The sequence below is a fragment of the Dermacentor silvarum genome, chromosome 10 (assembly GCF_013339745.2).
Source record: "Dermacentor silvarum isolate Dsil-2018 chromosome 10, BIME_Dsil_1.4, whole genome shotgun sequence".
NCBI classification, from domain to species: Eukaryota; Metazoa; Arthropoda; class Arachnida; order Ixodida; family Ixodidae; genus Dermacentor; species Dermacentor silvarum.
The window spans coordinates 114,150,361-114,170,085 of NC_051163.1; the positions used below are offsets into that span (position 1 = coordinate 114,150,361).

At 45.6% G+C, this 19,725-nt stretch overlaps 1 protein-coding gene across 2 annotated transcripts; it reads right to left on the reverse strand.

Annotated features, from left to right (window-relative positions):
* Window positions 1–235: 235 nt before the first annotated feature.
* On the reverse strand, window positions 236–19,637 carry LOC119466503 (ras-related protein rab7). 2 transcript variants are annotated; one of them, XM_037727018.2, is made up of 5 exons: window positions 19,470–19,637; window positions 10,631–10,690; window positions 7,019–7,145; window positions 4,433–4,651; window positions 236–2,539 (listed from the first exon to the last, which is right to left on the reverse strand). In XM_037727018.2, the coding sequence occupies exons 2-5, from the start codon at window positions 10,681–10,683 to the stop codon at window positions 2,324–2,326; spliced, it is 615 nt and encodes a 204-aa protein (XP_037582946.1). In that variant the 5' UTR covers window positions 10,684–10,690; window positions 19,470–19,637; the 3' UTR covers window positions 236–2,323. The 2 variants fall into 2 exon arrangements, with proteins under 2 accessions (XP_037582946.1, XP_049513368.1); XM_049657411.1 differs by lacking the exon at window positions 19,470–19,637 and adding an exon at window positions 18,054–18,166.
* Window positions 19,638–19,725: the final 88 nt, after the last annotated feature.

The window sequence follows — 19,725 nt, forward strand, 5'->3', positions numbered from 1 at the left end:
CCTTTTGACGAAGCCTTACTAGCAGACTGCTAGTGAATGCAATTTGCAATGTGTCCAGTTTGAAGCTCGACTTTCAAATGGAGGATGTGCAACAGTGCATTTATTCGAAGTTAACAGCATCATTCTGGAAAGTAACTCCTAATGTGCCTAAGAGCAGCTGTCTCTTGCTGCCTGTCGTGCGGCACATACATTTAAAAGCTGGAAATGCCAGTATGAACATTCCAGACAGCCTGCATAACTGAGTACAGTGTACATACTGCAGATTTATTCATAAAAAAGGTCTACACATTCTCTCTCAAACAGCAAAGAAACACTTTTGTAACATGCCATGACGAGGGGGCTGGCGGCTGGAACATAAAAAAAAGGACAAAAGTCGCTTGTGGCAGAGTGTTGTAACACGAGTTGAAATAAACTCAACAAAAAAAAAGGGGGGGGGGGGGGGGGAAAGGCATCAACAGTATAAATCGGGGGCTTAAAATTAGTACCACCAGCACAAACATCCGTCATCTCCCTAAAAAAATAGTGCAGCTCTCACTCGGTCTAAAAGAAAGCACACTCTGCACATATACTCCCCATATAAAGCTGTTCCCAACCAGGCGCTATGCAACTCGAGGAAAAAAAAAAGCAATTTGCTGCAGCCCTCAGACGAAGTCGCATGCTGCGCTAGCCATGTGGTACGCTGTAACACACAACAGAGGTAAAGGCTTAACTGCAAACATCTGGGAAACCTTGTGCAAACAGTGTTCGCACAATGCCTCACTGAAACATGCGACGCCACTGCCAAATCAAAGCTTGGACTCTAGAGAGACGAGAACAACTGCCTACCATGTGTTCCACGTCTGCTATCCAGAGCTAGAGATTTGCCTTTATGTACAAAATTGCCAAGGAAAGCAGAAATAAACTGGGAATGAATGTTCATGCGTAATAATGTACCAACGGAGTCTGAAGTAAACAACCTGCATATGTACTTTTTTTAATCACTCGGCGCGCCTTGCAAACTTCGGACTGTCAGCCGTAGAAAGGTCCGATAGTGGGCCAAGAGGCACAGAAGTGCATTGCCTAATTTCAATGCAGTTGCCAAAAAATATGAAAGCGTGGCATCTCACAAGCCAGATCAATTGAGGACCCCCCAGGACACCAATAAATTGGTGGGTAAGGAATGCTACAGTAGTTAATGTTGCCGATGGCCACTGCCTAGTCAAGCTATTAAGGTATTATCAGAGGCGCTAAGAGATCTACCCCGAGTGTATCGAAAACCATAGGGAATATTAAAGCAGAGGGCATTAGAGCAGAAATAAACAGTCGCAAGAGGCTAGGAAAGAATTAGAAAATACAAACTGCTGATCACTAAGAGCATAGAAGAGAGCAGAAGAAAGCCAATATCTTCACCAGCTATCCACAACTTCAGCCTTGTAAAATCTGCGGCCACTTGCTACAGGCATCTATATATTCCAATGCCTGCAGCTGACAATAGGCCTATGATAACTTCAGCCCGCTTCATCTGTGCCAGAGCAACGAGCGCGTGCACAGTGCAGATATGCAAGCCCCCCTTTCCCCTAACGGGTAAGATAAACGTGTTAACGGAGTATGTGCCAGTCACAGTTAGGTTCGACATCATTCAGCACAGTATTTCCATGTCGAAGCACTCTCCACCAAAATTTACAACAAAACGTGCATTCAAATCTGGACTGTCACGGGACCCGACGTGCCTCCAACGTTGGATGGCTGGTCATCGGCACATTAACAAGCCTCGCTGATTGCATCTGCTTCCAGAAGAACACTCTCGCAGATCGCAACAAACACCTCTATGCATTTTCCTGCTCTGCCCTGCCACGCTTAAAAACTGCTGCAGGAAGAAACCGACAGCACAAATGTGCAGCAGCGACATTGATCACCCACAAAACGCCACCGATATCTCAACCCCCACATGCTTGCAATAAGCTCTGCCTGCCTCGGCAGGGCAGGCAACGACTCCTTTAGAATTTCTGCACCCTGCCTCACACACTCTTGTGTCCAGATACGAAGCTTTTTGAGACAAGAGGCCAGCAAAAAGCGAAGAAATGTAGTGCCTAGGTGCGTGCCCCTGGGCAAGAGCCGCTGCAGCACACGCACACACACAAACTTCACGTGGTCGCGTAACGCCGTCTGCTCGCTCAAACAAGCAGACGATCAAAGAAGAGTCCCTCCCTCTGGTCTTCTGCTGCCACTGGGTTGTCTGCTCGTCTTGAGGCTCGCGGACGACGGCTGGGAGTGCGAGGGAGTAGTATGTGCAAGCACTGGGTGGTTGGTCGTGCACGTTGCCTGTCTGTTGGAGGAGGCGGGATTAGCAGCAGCCCTGGCTGCGCGGCTTCTGCTCGTTCGTCAGCTTGATCTGGTCGGGGAACTCGTTGTACAACTCCACGTCCGTCTCCTGGGCAAGGGCGTTCTTGGCCACCGTCTGGAAGGCCTGCTCCACGTTCAGGGCCTCCTTGGCACTCGTCTCGAAGTATGGGATGCCGTTCTTGGACTGGCACCAACCCTGGGCCCGCTTGGTGGACACCTGTGGTAGCAAGGAGGGGACAGCGCGCATGACCACTTTGAGCAATCAACCATTTTCTTACTGCGAGGAATAAGCCGCTGTGTATGCGGACAACTTTCTATGGCACGAAAGTGAAAGCTACTGCAGTGAGGTGCACACATGAACATAGTAGTCCTACAGTTTCATTTGCAGTTCTGCTGGGGAAGAGAAAACATCCAATCTTCAACAATACCTTTTTACCAAAATGAAACATAACTGTGAGTGTTAACAGATTTTTTTTTCCCCTCAAATTAACCATTTGCAAGTACCAAGTCGAGCTGATTTAGTATCTGCTCTGAGAGATCAACATGGAAAGAGCTGCCGAACTCTGCAACTACTGCGCAGTAGCAGATGTGCAGAAGCTCCACACCCCTGTAGCTCTTTTTTCCTAGGTATACTTGACTGTGGCGCGAAATACATTTTGTGAAAAGGGGACAGGTTGTTGGTCGTGCACGCTGCCTGTCTGTTATGCTACAAGTCATTCCACAACTTCACCTTTTGCTACCACAGAAAGCTGCCGGCAAGTGTAACGTTCCTGGCCATTTTTCATTAAGCGTTGTTACAGCAAACAAAGCAATGAGCTGACATGCAAATTTTACTAAGTGAAGCAATCGACATCTCAAATACAGATAAGCCATTTTTCATTAAGCGTTGTTACAGCAAACAAAGCAATGAGCTGACATGCAAATTTTACTAAGTGAAGCAATCGACATCTCAAATACAGATAAACAGCCAGTAAATGCTTGCCTGTGTTATGAATTGAGGGCATGAATATCCAAGCTTCAAACTAGGATTAAACTAGTTTGAATAAGATTTGGATTATAAGTTCACATGCAAATCATGGATAATTTGAACACTGAATGACTAGGCCTGCAAGACAAGAAAACTACATGGTCACGTTACAATTCCCGGATGATCCGCGATAGGCCCAGCCCGTTGCACTGGAGTTTTGATTGCACTGTGGCACAACCTGGTGGCATGAAATGATGTTGGCTGGGTAGTTACAAGCTGTAACTCAGGACAATGAGTTATACAGTCCGAGGGAAGTAAAACAGTATCTGGAAGTGGAACCTGTATTCCGTGCAATCTCTAGAAGCACGACTATGGCTAACCATCCAAAGCGTCAACACATTACAGAAAAATGGTTAGTCACAATGTGAACCTCAGCCAATTTTGACTTTTTTGTAGGCTTAGGCCAGTCAAATTACGGCGACTGTTCAGGGGCCACAGTTATGAGTTGCTCTGCTTATGGGTTATTTGAGTGGTTGCATTTGAGCACTCTAGTGCTCTTGCAGTACAGTGTACAGTCGCCTTGTTGATTCGAGTGCTCCAGCTCAGAGGCACTTTCACCTACAAGCCGAGAGCGTGACAGATCCGATAATCCTGACCATGTGGCTCCACCGACTGCTCTGGGAGCAGCTGAACATTTGACTGGGGCAGGCTTTCTCTCGCTACAGTCTCGAGAGGGCTCGTTATCACTGTGGAGGAACCAGCCGAATGAACCATTAAAGTGAACACATGCACTGCAACTGTTTATGGCAGCAAGGTAACGCTGTCCACAACTTGGTGTTCACCGCATGCATACATATTTGGCACATTTTTTCCCTACGCATTCACTGTGCAGGAAACAACGCTTAAAACACACGAAGCTCCAACAGCAGCAGAACTCCAATGAAAAGATGCCAAGGTGCCACACATTACCACGAGCTCAAGTTTTGTACCATACGAACCATAACAGCTACATAGAAAGTGGCGTTAACCAGCTTTCTCGCAGCCCCACCTGTGAAGTGCAACAGGCCTTGAGCATGTTGTGCTCTCCCGTTCTAATATGATGTGATCTCAACTTCGCCCAACTAGATGGCAAGGGGCACTCACCCCCCGGTTGTCGAGGTCGACCTTGTTGCCGATAACCACAAACGGGAAGTTCTCGGGGTCCCGAGGCGAGGCCTGGATGAGAAACTCGTCGCGCCACGACTCGAGTGCCTTGAAGCTGCCCGGCACTGTGACGTCGAACACCAGCACGCAACAGTCGGCGCCCCGGTAGAAGGCAACGCCCAGCGACTGGAATCGCTCCTGGCCGGCCGTGTCCCAGATCTGGGCAGGCAGTGCGAGCAGACGCCAATTCAGCGCAGAATGGAGAGCAAGTCTGCTCTAGCACGATTCGTGACAATGGATTTCAACATGCCTCGCAACACTTACCAGCCACTGTGGCACACTGAGCAAACATTTGGCAGTCGGGGATTAAGAGGATCCCAAGCTTTTCTTTGCATGCAGTCACGCTTCACAAGGTGGTAGCATAGACCTATTGGGCACTAAGTCGTTCTATCCATAAAAATTCATTTCATCACATTCGCAGCATCTTCGACATTAAACGTACAAAACAGCAAAGAGAACAGAATCTTGACAATTATGAAATTTCTAGATTAGAAATAAAATATTTTATATTCTTTTTAGAGTGAATACAGACTACATGCCAGGTTTTTAAGAAAAAAGAAAAAAAAAGTCAAATACAGGGAAACATTACCTATCTACTCAATGTGCAGTACATGTGGAAACAAACTTCAGGAACTTGCCTGATGTAAACAATTATTGTCAAAGATGTAAAGGTATGAATCCGCACCAAAGGTATGAACACAAATTTCCACCAAAAGCAGGCACAGTGATGTAAATTGCTAAAACATTGCGCGCAAAACAATTGTGCAGCAAATGCCTAACTACAAGTGTCAAGGTGTGTGCAACACATCTTAAATCATCAACACATCCTTTTGATCAGAGCTACTAATTGGTGTGCATAAAGCTGCACGCAGTGCCTGAAGAAAATATCACACGGTTGAAAGTCGACTGTTGAGAGCTACTGACTACGAATCTTAATCAAAATAGGAATTTACCCATAGTGTGGCAACCCAAACAGCATTACCTACATTTGGAGATGCTGAAAAGCCTGAACGCAACAAACAATCTTGGACTTTTAAATAACAAAAGGTGCACAGGCACCCTTATGAAAGGCACAATCGGGTTGAAAAAAGATTCCATAACAGTCGATCAAACACATCACTAAACTCTGTACATGCCGCCCAGTTTGCCCGGGAAAACTACTGCGTACGTAATTAGGGGTTTAATAACATATTGACGGCGAGTTGCCAGCAACCGCCAGCAAATTTTTGTCAAGCTGCTAAGCCTAAACCAGTGCTGCTTTGTCGCCCACCAATGTTGCAGCTTGGTGCCGAGTCAATGTGGCAGAAATGATGTTGCAACGTCCCATGTGTGAACAATGTCCAAAAAATCGACCAACACCACACCACGCAGTGACCAAGCCATTATTTTGGTTTCGAGAGGTAGGTGGCGGTGCTGCAGGGAAAAAGAATTACTTCTGGGGTTTTACTTGACAATGGTGCTCCGGGGGAAGTCTGAATCATTGTGCAGGTTTGAAAGATAGGTCGGTGACTATTTGACATTTTTGCTACAAGAATTCATATTTTTAGCCACTTGCAAGCAAAAATTTGTTTCGGTATGAATGATACAATTCCTCATTTTCAGTTTCATTATAACAGATAAATACAGAAACAAAGCATTAACATTTATGTTTTAGATTGACCACATCTATTATATCGAGATACGATTGAACTAATACAATCTTCTATTCTATAGTCTTCTATTTAAGGACGTTATTTCCTGGAATCACATTTTATGGTTACAGTTTTTCGCTAAGTTTCTGATACAAGATTTGTACTGCAATAAACCCGAATGAGAAGGGAAGGTTCAGACGACATGAGTTCAAATTTTCAAGTGATGTTTTTATTAAAGGAACAATTTATACCAAAACATCTCTTACAAGTGCCACCTGGAAGTGAAAACATCATGGGAAAAAATAAATTCGTGCAGAAACTCCTCTGGGAGGTGTCGGTATGCGCAAGCATTGTACCACTTGCTCATCTCCACATAGCCCAGTGCCATTATCAATGCTTGATAATTGATTATCAACCCTCATCTGTGGTTATCAACCTTATCAAACACGATCCTAACCTTAACTCTTATCCATCCACTACAATTGCTGAGAGGGGTATGCAATGCTTTACTGATGGTTCGGATGCTTGTTTTGAACTTGTTCTTTATTGACACATGTGCTGTTCTGTGTGTTGTATGGGTGATTTCAACGAATGTATGTGCTGTTCGCTTCACTTTGCTGAACACTTGTAGCCCCTGCCTTATGTGGGTATGAGCCATTGCATTTCTTGCTTGATTACAGGCGTATGAGCCGTTGCTTACTGGGGGTATAAGCAATTGCATTAGTCTTGTGTGACACAAATTTCTCGTTGGATAGGCATAGAAATGCTTATGCATTTAACAAATTATTGAAACAATGCGAACGCACAATGTCAGCCTACGGCACGAATCGGTACCAACTTGGCCAGCTCTCGGTTCTGCTACCCGGTGCTTGTCTTGAGACAGGTTCACACTCACCTGCATGGTGACGAGCCTGTCTTCGACCATGACTTCTTTGGTGAGGAAGTCGGCACCAATGGTGGCCTTGTACTGATTGCTGAATTTCTTGTTCACATACTGGTTCATCAGCGAAGTCTTGCCTACCCTGCACCACCATAAACACAGGCACCAGATTTATAACATGTAATGGACCATGTCGAATGGTCATGTGCAGTACAGGCTCAATACATAAAAGGTATCGGGAAGTATATCAAGGGCGATGCCATTATGAGGACATGTATTCACATTTGTTCTATAACGTTGCAGTCCCATGAAAATATAAGTATAGAGCAATGCTTTCCACCGAAAACTAGGGTTCTCCCCATACCATCCACCTGTTTGAGGGGGTACTCAGAAATAAGAATGGTCGATTTGGTCAAAATTTCCATTCTTTACCCTTTTCTTTTTTGCAATTTTCGGGTGTTCTTTATCACGTTGGGAAACGTTAGTATCAAAATTGATGTAGAAGTAGAGAAAATCTCCGTTTTCTAGTGTGCTCCCCCCAAAAATCGGGTAGCCAATTGGGGGTTGGCAGGTGCCCTCACATCTCGGGGTTATAAGCAGCCCAAACCTTTGTGCTTCAATTTTTTCCGAAACTTCATAATTTGAGAAATTTTGTAAAAGTATCCCAGGCCTGAGGTCAAATTCCATTTCCCACAGCCACTAGAATTTAATTTTTTTTTTTATATGCGACAAATTTCAAAACAGTCCAGCAGTTGTTTTGGAGCATTTCTGCATTTTACACGAACTTGAATAGGCAACACCAGAGTTGGTCCAGAGCTAAAGCTTCCTCTTAAAGAGGAGAGCTTTACAATGGCAAGGATGGTTGCTGCAATTACTGAAATAATGTTTTTTCAGGATTATTCATACTTCATGTGTGGCTATGCTCAGGACAGCAAACAAGAACTTTGAACTCCCAAGGTGTATCGAGACTAGTGATTGGCAGGGGGTGCACGATTGGAAGCCAAGTAGTGGCTTGCGGCAATCTACGTTTTACTATCAGGAAATGCTATCTGGGGGTCATTGTCCTGAAGCATCTTGCAGGAAAACATTTAGAATGCTGGCATGTACCCCCTGGCTTTCGTACCAAACGAGATTGCACCTTTCTCATGAAACAGCAAAGATGAGAAACAGGAATCACTGCATGCACTTCGTTTACTTCGAGCAAGCAAAATGCTTCTACCATCCAATCGAGGACGTGAGTGCCTACAGTTGTGCGCATGTTTTGCGTGCAAATACAAATTTACTGTGATGCTTTCAGCTCTGGCGGTGCCGTCCCTAGCAAAGAAAATAAGTGCCTGTATATTCTAACATTCCGATTGGTTCCGCAGTTTTGCGAAGGACCAGTCACACTTTTTGAACAAAGCAACCATCTGCAACTGTCACACTGACCAAGTTATACCCGGGCCACACGGGCAAAGTAAAGTGCACTTTGAGCGAGTGCAGTTCAGCGCGCTGAGTGTCACTTTGGCGGTGCGCTGCTACACGAGGAAGAAAAGTGTTCTTTCAAATTGATGGCCATGGCAACCGGGAGTCAGACGGGAAAGCATATATTTATTAATATAAAGATGTGTGCACGAAAACAGTTTATTATTGTTAGAAACAACATTTACAATCCACCTTTATAAGCGCTGGCAACGACGGCAACTTGACCAGCAACAGTCAAAACGACTCGATACGTCAAACAACTGCGCAGTCATTATCTGGCGTGGTCGTGAACAGCCCGAGAGCGAGCGTAGTTTTGTTTTTTGCTGTTCTTGTTGCGATGTGGCACATTTTATTATCTTGTAATGCAGCAATTTAAAACAATGTTATTAAAACACACTCGCCGGCGAGTGCACTCTGCAGTGAGTGTCACTAAGCGTTCCAGTGTGGCAGCCTGCGAATGACACTTGCCGCGAAGTGCACTCGCTCAAAGTGCACTTTACTTTGCCCGTGTGGCACGGGTATTAGTTGTGCAAGCCTAACCCCCGATACACGGGTGAATTAAATTCCTTTGAAGTAAACCGCTTTACTTTGCATTGATGGACCCCTTAAGCAAAGGAGCATCGTTGGCGACACACAGTACAGCACGGCCTCTACTTTTGCAGAAAGCACTGCTTGTTTAAACTGGAACTGTCAAAACAAAAATTGCACATCTGGTCAATGCAAAACAAAAAAAGAGCATAGAGCATAAAAGACCTGGCACAGAATTATAATTTGCATATTTGTTATCAGTGTGGCTTCTTAGCAAAAGTAAGATTTCGTTCAACAGCAACGGGCAATAAGCGAACACACTGCTAGCGCTGTCTGGAGCTCGCGACCAGACGAGCACTGCAGACCGGCCGTGGGTAGAGCTACGGTTTGCTGGATGTGTCCAATACTTGGCGGTGTTTGCCACCTCGCTTGATCCGCATGTTAGTCAGCACACTGCCGGTGTATTTTATTTCACTTTAACGCTGCGCTGACGAAACGAGATGACCAGGAAAACATGTGGATGAAGCTGCCCAAAGCAAGTACGGTGATGCGACGATGGCGATGAAGCCAGAGTTGCATGCGTTAGAAGGTATGGCATCTGCTAAGTGCAAGAAACATTTCTGGAAGCAATTATCAGCAAGACTACAAAGTGTTTCGCCAACTTTTGTGCTGCTGATGGGCTATGCCTTTACTTCTATAAAGTTGTTCGGACATCTCCCTTTCCGCAAGGGTTCCTATCCAGGCAAGAGACTCCTTTGTCATGTGTCACCTCATATGCCTTTCCAGTAGATGTCCCTCAGGTCAAAAGACTTTGCAGTGCCCATGTGTCACAAGCACCAGAGACCCACCGCAAGGTGCGCATGTGCCTTTACATAGAGGGCATTTTTTTAAATCATTAAAATCATTTAAAAGATCACCTGTGGCATGTACCAGAATTCCACTTGAGTAGGAAATTCTACCTATTGCCTACGAAAGTCGTATCCACTTGGAAGGAATTCTGAGCATGACACCAGTTTCAAGATATGCATGCATTCCTAAAGTTCGTTACGAAATACACTGATGTTTCAGTAATTTTTTTGAGCTTCAATGCATAAAATGCATTTTGTTAAAGCAATTAAGTGAAACAGTACATTTTAATCAATAATTTGAGAGCGCTTAGCTAAAACTGGTGCTAGTTTCGAAATTCATTCGAATTTCATGAGCCTCTGGCTTCAATTTGTGCAATGCGGTGGGTAACAATGTAGATTAGCGAAAGTTTTTTTAACGATTCAATTATGCATTTTGATTTACATTGTAAGCATTATTGCCTCTTAGTAATCAAGTTCGATGAGTAGATTTATGCTATATATGCTATAGATTTTTAAAAATTCTTTCAACTTAAAAAAAAGTGCCTAGTATGCTTTACATGATTCTGTGGCTTGCTCCACCCTGACTGAGACAAGCCTGGCTGGTGTGCCACCCCTGACCAATTATAATCGACAATAATTTACATCAACAGACCGCTACAGTGATTGCACATGTACACGAACCAATAATCGTCCCATTCCTACAATAACACTCGGTTATATTCGAGAACGTGCAGGCTACGAGTCCAGCATGTTTGAACTTTGCCGGGGTCTTCAACTTGATACATACCCACTTTCCCCAAGGATGATGACCTTAAGTAGCACCTTCTTTCTGGACGACATTGTGAAGCTGGAAAGAAGAAGAAAAAAAAAAGTATAAGGAAACACAGTACTGCTATGAGAAAGGTGTGGTATTTTCAGTTCTCTAGACACATACTTCACATGACTGAACAAATGAAGTAAAGCGCTAGAGAAATATAGCGGCAGCCCTGACAAACATTTCTTGAAAGACTGCAAGTGCACTAGTAACCACAACAGGCCCCAGAAACTATTCATTGTGTCAGGGCGCGATTCAATCAGTTGCTTTAATAAGGTATCGTGTATGATGTAAGTTACCAACATGAAGCCTTTAACAATGTATTCCAAATCGATAGGGTGTTGAGCTAGATGGTGATCATAATAAAACATGCACAGAAGAGGCACCACAAAGAAGAAAGTCCGGTTTTTGAGTCTTGCAAGAATACAATGAACCAGTGTTCTAACTGAAGAGCAACTATAGCGGATGTGCATGGATCTTGGCTAGTATGTCAGATTATCATCCAATCCGTTGTGGATTTTGATAGCAGCGCTTGCTTTGGGTATTGGCATCTACCATGACAGGAGAAATGAGTCAGATACAAGCTTTCAGTACATGAAATCGTCGTCGTTTTCAAAATTTAGTGAGACATCAGATCGTGCATCTCACAATACACCTCTTTGTATATACCTACAGGCTGACCAAAGGAGGGGATCAACAAAAGTTGCCGTGTGCACCCTGAAAAAGCTGTTGCCCTCTTATAATGAACATGGCAATGGCTGCCACACAGAACACCACAGGGTTATGAGTGCTCAATCAAGTCCTTGGGAATTGAGTCACTTCAAATCAGAGGTGACAGAAGACCAACAAGATGGAAATCATTTGCAAAAAAAAAAAAAATTGGGAGACTGAACTGTAGTCGTCCAGGTGAAGCGAAACACTGATGATTTGTAGAGATTATATGCTGCAGTGTTTATATTTAAAATTAGTAAAACAATGTTTCGAATGGAAAGATAAATTGAAAGCACACTAAAACCTAGTGGCACATAGCCAGGGCACACAGTTGGGGCCCTGTGGCGCATCATTTTAGAAAGCACCATCACTGGGAGTGGCCACCAAAACAGCAAGATACCCTTGCCCACCCGTAACAAGAAAGTGGCTGCACTCAGAAGAATGATTGCATTAAAACTGCACACTTGAGGTGCTAAAGCAGGCAGAAAACTGAACCCCATTTTTCTTTTTATCCCTGGCTTACATATGGTCACTGTGCTACAGTGACCTCCAGCCTCAGTAACTGCTGAACAGGAGAATGGAACGCAAATAAATGTATGGGTATCATATCTCGCACATCGTGGTACAACCAATTCTATACTTATGGTGTAGTTCACATGCTCACATGTTCACATGGCACAGGAAATTTCAAGTGTTACGAAATGGCAAGAAAGGGAGGGCACTAGTTATTCCATTCAGCCAAACCTTAGCCAATTTGCATAACTTCAAAAGGCTTCAACTGTGCTTGTACTCTACTATGGAGAATCTCATTTTGAAATACAGGCAACTGCTCACTGCATTGGCAACGAGTGCCAATGGCAGTACCAAGGTTGTTTCCTGTTCAAATGACAGATCACATCCTGCTGATGGTTTGAGCTCACCGCTTGCCATGTGCACGGTAAAGTAAATAGTGGCATCAAACGGCTGCATGAAGGTTATACGTACGATGAGGAAACAACAAGCGTTGCTGACGTGGGGTTGAATTGCACGTAAGCAGGAACTAAAGCCACTCCAGGCGTGGGGACTGAATTGCACGTAAAAAGAAACTAAAAGCCATGACTGGAACCCACACAAACTTTGTGGGTGTTCTGTTTTTGCACGCAAAAGCCTGCCCACCCTAAGCAAGTGGCATACCACACGCTGTACAATCGAGCAGATGAATAGCAATGTTTATTTCAGGTGCTGTTTTTAAAGCCTGCACTGGTAATGAATGAATGGTCCCATTATAGCTTACAGCTGGTAATCCCTACCCAACAGGGTGTCTACTGTGTTGGCATTTTGGAGTTCCCCAATTTTTCCAGTTTTCTGTGGAAGGTTTCTACGACAGTACTTGACAGTCTGGCACTGAATGTTCAGGTGTGAGGAAGAAATAGTGGTTTCTAGTTTGCCAAGTTACCATGCAAGCTTGTTATTCCCAAGTACTTTCAGTCAGCCCCAAGACAGTTTTTATGTACTATGATATTGGATTGAAATGTGTTCCATGATACTCCAACCCCCCCCCCCCCCCCAAGCCAGGATCGCCATTACAAAACCGACAAAAGACACCATTACTTGCTGATAGCGTAGATTTAGTTCGAAATTTTGCTTCCTTCTGGTGTATCGCTAGTTGCGCCATGGCTGCTGTAGGCAGCAATTCTTTTATTCAAGGCAACCGAGGTTTCCAGAACACAAGTTTCCTGTAAACTACAAGTTTTCACCAGTGGTAGTAGACACTCTGCCTAAACAGTAGCCCTTCCAAGCTGCATCTGTATGAACATAGATTAACATGGAAACTAGACTTCAAGCTCGTGTCAGAATGCACTTTACAATGGCCTTCACAGTTCTCTCACAGTACACTGAAATCAAGAGTCATGCCACATGATAAACCTGACAGCCATTAAGACGTTTTCGTCACCTGACACTAAACAGTCATGGATCAGCTTTGCCATTGGCAGTTTCAATTTTCTAAAGAAACAATACCTGAACTTGGAAGTAATAAATTTTATAGTATCCAAGTTAAGAGTAATGCTAACAAAATTCTTCCTTTTTTTTTTTATTTCTGGGGTCTTACGTGCCAAAACCAGTTCTGATTATGAGGCACGCCGTAGTGGAGGGCTCTGGATTAATTTTGACCTCCTGGGGTTCTTTAACCTGCACTACAACGCAAGCACACGGGTGTTTTTGCATTTCGCCTCCATCGAAATGCGGCCGCCGTGGCCGGGATTCGATCCCGCGATCTCGTGCTCAGCAGCGCAACGCCTTAGCTGACTGAGCCACCGCGACGGGTCTAACAAAATTCAATTCTTATCACACCTTCATTTACTTTTCGTTGACAAGGGTCAGTACTCCTTTAATTATGCAAATGTAAAGCATGTGGACCAAGTGCTCAGTGGGTGAAAGCAACTAGCTGAATGTATCATTACTACTGACCTTGAGTTTGCCCATCATTGTATATTTGCTTTTAGCTGTCGTTTATTAGAACTCGCGTAGTAAGTCTCTGGCACAGGTTCTATAATGAACTACCTTATGGAGCTGCCAAATATACAGAAGCAAACTACAAATGTAAGCCACCGGCCATGACTTCTGAACATGACTCCATTATCATCATCAGCCTATATTTATGTCCACTGAAGGACGAAGGCCTCTCCCTGCGATCTCCAATTACCCCCGTCTTGCACTGGCTGATTCCAACTTGCTCCTGCAAATTTCCCAGCTTCATCCCCCCACCTAGTTTGGTCCACCGGTTATCCATTCTACGCATTACATGGCCTGCCCAGCTCCATCTCTTTTTTCTCTTAACGTCAATGGCTCCATTGTACATAGATGCAAAAGAGGTTTACTTTTGTGTTTTCCACAGCTGTTTTTACCCTTCAAAATGCACCGCAAATAAACCGTTAATGCCTTCTGGAAATCCAACAGTCCCTCAAGTCACATCACACGGGAGTTCAAACAAAATGTGTGGCTAGTGTCACTGATGTGCCCACATGGCACAGTAGGCATGGAGCTACTAAAACCAGCAGCAGACAACTGTTCTTGCCCGTCTGTGTGAATCACACTGTGCAAATGGCAAACGCTTGTACCAGGGGCGTATTGCAATGCATGTTTTTTAGATGAGGAAATCTGCAGCTGCACGCACGAGACGGAAACTTTCACGGCGTCATGCCCAACAGCTGCTGCAGTTGTGCACCGAGCTTAATTGAACCGAACAGATTTTTAAGGTTCCTATTTATTCCGTGTAAACAAACTGTGTTAGCCACAGTGCCTAATGAGGCTGCACTTGTATGGAGAAGAATGTGAAACATTTTTCGTTTATGTATGCTTGTGTACATAGCCTAATGCTGAACATTAGCATAAGTGAAGAGCAAAACATACTTAGATTCATCAGTGATTATCATACTTATGAGACAGTGTTTACTTCTATGTTAACACATGCTATCACTATGTGTGCTGGTCGTTTTGCTATCATAAAAAGATTACATTATCAAAAAGGCAGCTATGGAATGACACAGGTTAGTTTTCCTACTGTTCCCCTCAAAAAGCCTAAATACCACTTTTTTAGGAGTAGCGCTCCTTACCCTGATAGGTGCATTAGACAAAAAGTACGAATACGACAAATGTGCCTTTAAACGAAAAAATTTACCGACAGCAATGTTAAGCTGGTAGGTTAGGGAAAAAATATTCTGGGGTTTGGTGTGCCAAAATCACTTTGTACATAGCGATAGGGAGACTAAGTGTTTTTACATGTCACCTCCTTCGAAATGTGGCCACCGCAGCCTCTGGCATTGAACCCACGACTTCAGCCGTGCAACATTATAGCCACTAAGCTACTGTGATGGGTGAGGTTCGCGATCAGTGGGGGGCAGGAAACATTACTACCCATGTTTGAGGATTGACAGCTTTTAACAGTGCAAGGGCATTGTTGGCATGACCTCCCCATGACGTGCCTAGATTATCACAAGATCCATCATGCAGAATAAGTGCCATCTTTTCCACCTCAAACGCAGGAAGAGAGAAACCGCCTTCCTGCACATCCTGCTACCACTGCTGATCATCAGCTTTGCAAGAATTCCTCAGACAACACTGTACAACAAAGCCATTTTTATAGCAGACTGCTTTTGCAATGATTCACGCTGACTGCTCTCTACTATAATGCCTTTTGGCCCTGAGGATATGTTAAAACAATGGAGGAAGGAAAGAACTAGGAACTAGCAAGACTTAAAGCCAAACAAATTGGGCCAATACGTGATCACGTCATAGCGAGCAGTAGGTTTTAGTGCTCCTGGTCTGCAGGCAGTGCAGCCAAACAAGTGAGCATCAATTAAAAAACAAGAACCAAACATTCCCAGGCAATACGCCGAGTTTTCAGAGGTTACGTGTTGGGCCAACACTGAGGGGAAAACAAATTAAGAAAATTGCTTCTCAGAGTTCGCTTGCTAAGGCTGGCTGCATGACATAATGCTCCCCACCCCCCTCCCCTAGTTTAATTCGTCCACAATTAAAACACCTTACGCAGTACAAGTCTAACATGTGGCAAAGTTGACAAAAAAAAATACATGAGCTCTATTTTTAGCTCAATTTTTTTTTTAGTCACAAACATACCAAGAAACGGACAATGAAACCAGAGAAAGCAAAGCTGGAACTAATGATGCTTAATTGAAATGTAGAACTATGGTACAGGGAAATGAAAGTGCACGGAAAGGTAACGTTCCGGAGGGGAAAGCCGAATCCTTATCTTCTGCATTATGTATGCAGTGTTCTACCAATTTACCGTCCATTTTCTTGGGTGCTTGCTTATTTGTACAAGATAGGCCATGGGAGAGTCAGCCAGTGCTGCTCACAGCCAAGGCGGTGGTCAGGGAATATTCCTTGAACTGCAGGCATCATGTAGCATGCGAGCTTAAGAGCAGGCAACTGGCCAATACACCCTCCCGTACTGCCTCATGGCATCAAGACTACTAAATTTGAGGCCCTCATTATGCAATAAGTGAGAGGAATAAAGGCATCTAAGGAGCTCAAGTTGGCAATTTCTAAATAGAAGCAGCAGATATTGTCTTGAACACAAGGAAAAGATTAGTTTTATGCTGCACTGCCTGCTTCGAACCACTGGTGGAGCATTAAAAGCCTGCCACGCATAGGGAGTGGGTGATCTATCCCAGCTCAGCTTTCATTATTTAAAGGAGATTACTGATAATGAGCTTTTCACAGCTATGGGAACAAGACGTGCGGCCATTTCCCGGCCACAGAAAACAGTCCTGTGCTGCCTTATCAGGTCCACCATAAAACGGGCCATTGCTTATCACCAATGCGTCAACAGCCAGCTATTGACTGAAACCAAGGGGCATGGCCATTGATTGTAGCGCTCAACGAAGGCAGCTGACACACGAGGCAGGGACAAACAAACGTGCAAATGACAGCCACAGGAAACAACAAGTGAATATGTGGCTGCAAATCCCTGCACAAGTCTGGAATGACTTAATGACGGCCTTGTAAAGTTTGTGCAAACAAAACTTTGCAAGCACTGCATAGACATGCAAAGAAAAGGGCATGGCTCATAACAAAATTTTGTCCTAGTGCAGTTGGCATTCGACATCGGTTATTTGAACACGCTTGAAGCCACACATTGATATGCAAAAAATTTAGTTTAGTTCAAATGCGATAGCGTGCCACTTTGGTTAATTCAACCCCCCCCCCCCCCCGCCAGAGTCCCCGTGCGCATGCAACAGTTACTAAGGCTTGAAAATAAGATATTGAGCAGATGGCACTATACTGGTTCCCAAAGCATGAAGCTGCATTACTTAATTTTTCTTTTCAGAACGTTACTTTTCCTTTCACTCCAACGGCGGAGACTGCGTTTAACATATTGACACTCGTCAATGCATGCCGGTTGAGTCATACTTTAAGAGCAAGAAGCAGAAAGGCATTACAGACTACTTCGAGCAATAAAAAATACTTAGGTGATTTTGTCGTCATTTCTTAAATAAACCTTTTGGATACCTTGACCAAATCTTGTGGTCCCACAAGGGTCCGATTAACGGGAGTCAGGTGTACCAGATAAGATTTATTTGCAAGCAAAGCTACGTCTGTCCTGGGTGCACATCTTTGAAGTGCTCCGAGTGAAGGCCATGCTATCGAGTGTCTACTAACTGGTTCCCCAGCTTGAGCATTACGCGGAGGCATGCTACTGAACATCAGCACAGTCGGGGCACAAAAGCATGCCTGAAATAAGTGAACAAGACGTCTTCACTGCTCGGCCAAAGAAGTACACTGGCTATTTCAGACAACAATTATGTGGTCTTGAGTCCAGCTCTTGCACAACAAATATGGAAAGGCTGTGTGCATCTAAAGAGTTAGTGAAGGTATGAACATTTGAATGAACACAAGGTGGCGTGAGCATCGCAACAAAAGAGGGCAGTGGAATGTCAAGACGCTAAGCATGTAAATTGAGAGAGAGCAGAGATTGCAATAAGCTGTCCACCACGCAAGAGTTGAATGTTTGGGTCACAACGACTGGATACTGCTGCATCAGATGATTAGGTGGTAGTGAGTAGACATTTTCCCTAGATTACAGACCAGATATACTTGGACGTCTAGACGGGAAAGCTAGGCACGGCGTAGTTGGGATTTGCAGAGGCTGTTTGCCAACAAAGGCCAGAAAAGAAGTGCTTACACGGACTCCGTGACGGTACACACCCTCCAGATAACGTCGGTGACAAGGGCGAGCGACAGCCCAAACCGCAAACGCTGCAAAAATCGTGCAACACAACGCGGTCGGCACAGGCGCAAGAAGAAAAACCTTAGCAGCGCCCGCACGGTCCGATACAGCCCCGTCGCCACATCCCCGAACTCACACTCAGCTGACGAGTGACGCAAGACCACTGCGCAACAAGCACCAGGAACCGAGAGGGGGGAAACGACGCCGCCTCACCCAGCAGCTCATCTATGAGCTCACTCTGAAATCCAGTTCGCACGCTGCTACACTTCCGCAGGCGCACCAGACTCGGGTCACAAGACGCACGCAACCAACAAGCAGACGCGGCTTTTAAGACAAAGGAGCCAGGCGCGGAGCATTCGAACAGCAGCACGGCGCAACACTTCGTACCCAGAAAAACGACGTCCCTCGGCGTAGAAGTAAGACGAGCGCCAGCAAAACAAAGAAAAAAAAAATCGAGAAGAAATAAACGAGAGCGTTCAGTGACACCGGCGGTTACACGCGAAGCGTGCGCGGAGGAAAACAAAACCAAAAAGTGCGAAGCGGAAAAACATGCTCGGCGAAATGGAGAGCGATGTGCTGCCGTTTAAGCGGGCAGGGACGGTGCGGCTGCCGAGACTGACTCACGCCCCGGTGATCTTGACACGCTTTCTACCGCGTCACGGGCTTTGCACGGTCACAGTGCGCGTGCGGGCACACCACCGAGAGCACGCCCGAGGGTCCGCGAGCGCACGTCCAAAACGGAATCGACCCGAAAACGGAGGGGGCGGAAAACGAAAGAGAAAAAGCGAGCGACGGCCGAGGACAGCCTGTCACCTTCCGCCGATCCAAACCGCGGCCAACGAATTACGATCGGGCCGCCCAATTCCTAACAATGCATCGCGATGGTGGGTGGATGCGCGGCAAGCTGCACGAGATTATCGCCGCGACCGCTTCCTTGCGCAAGGCGGAGCAAAGAAAACAGCGCCAAATCACCCTGCCAGAAGAGTAGGGCGGGGAGAAAGAAGCCTTGGCAGCGACGGGCCAAGTTGCCCCGACGCCGCTTCGGAGAAATGGGCTCCAGGAACCGAGAGAGCCTGTTTGGCCCAACAGCTGATTTGTCACTGCGCCCACGGCAGAGCTTGGCTCGTCACAAGCTCATTGAAGGACGGCTCTCGCCGTCTCTGCGCGGGCTCTGACAGACGCCGTGCGCGTCGAGAAGCGTCTTCCCGTCAAAGGCCGCAAAGCATTCCCGTACCCAGCGCAGGGGCTGCGGAGTGCGACGCAACCGTATGCACACACCGCCGACGTCTGGCAGACCGAGTCCTCGGCCCGCTGGCTTAGGCTTAAAACAACGCCGAGTCGACGAGTCTCTTCAAGGAAAAATATTTTTACCTAGACGCTGCCGAAGGGTGCCGGGCCTCGGGAGTTGGGGCGTCACAACGACGAAGGTGGGAGGCTCAGGGCCGTCACAGCCGCACGGGGGGGTTCCCTACTCCGGGAGGGGAGAAGCGTAAAAATTTTCACACAGTCACTTGCTCCGATACCGAGCGCGAGAAAAGGACACACCGACTAAAACAAGATGGCGCAGATCTCGAATCACGGGACATATGACGTCACTCACATCATGTGACCGACAGCAGCGGCGTTG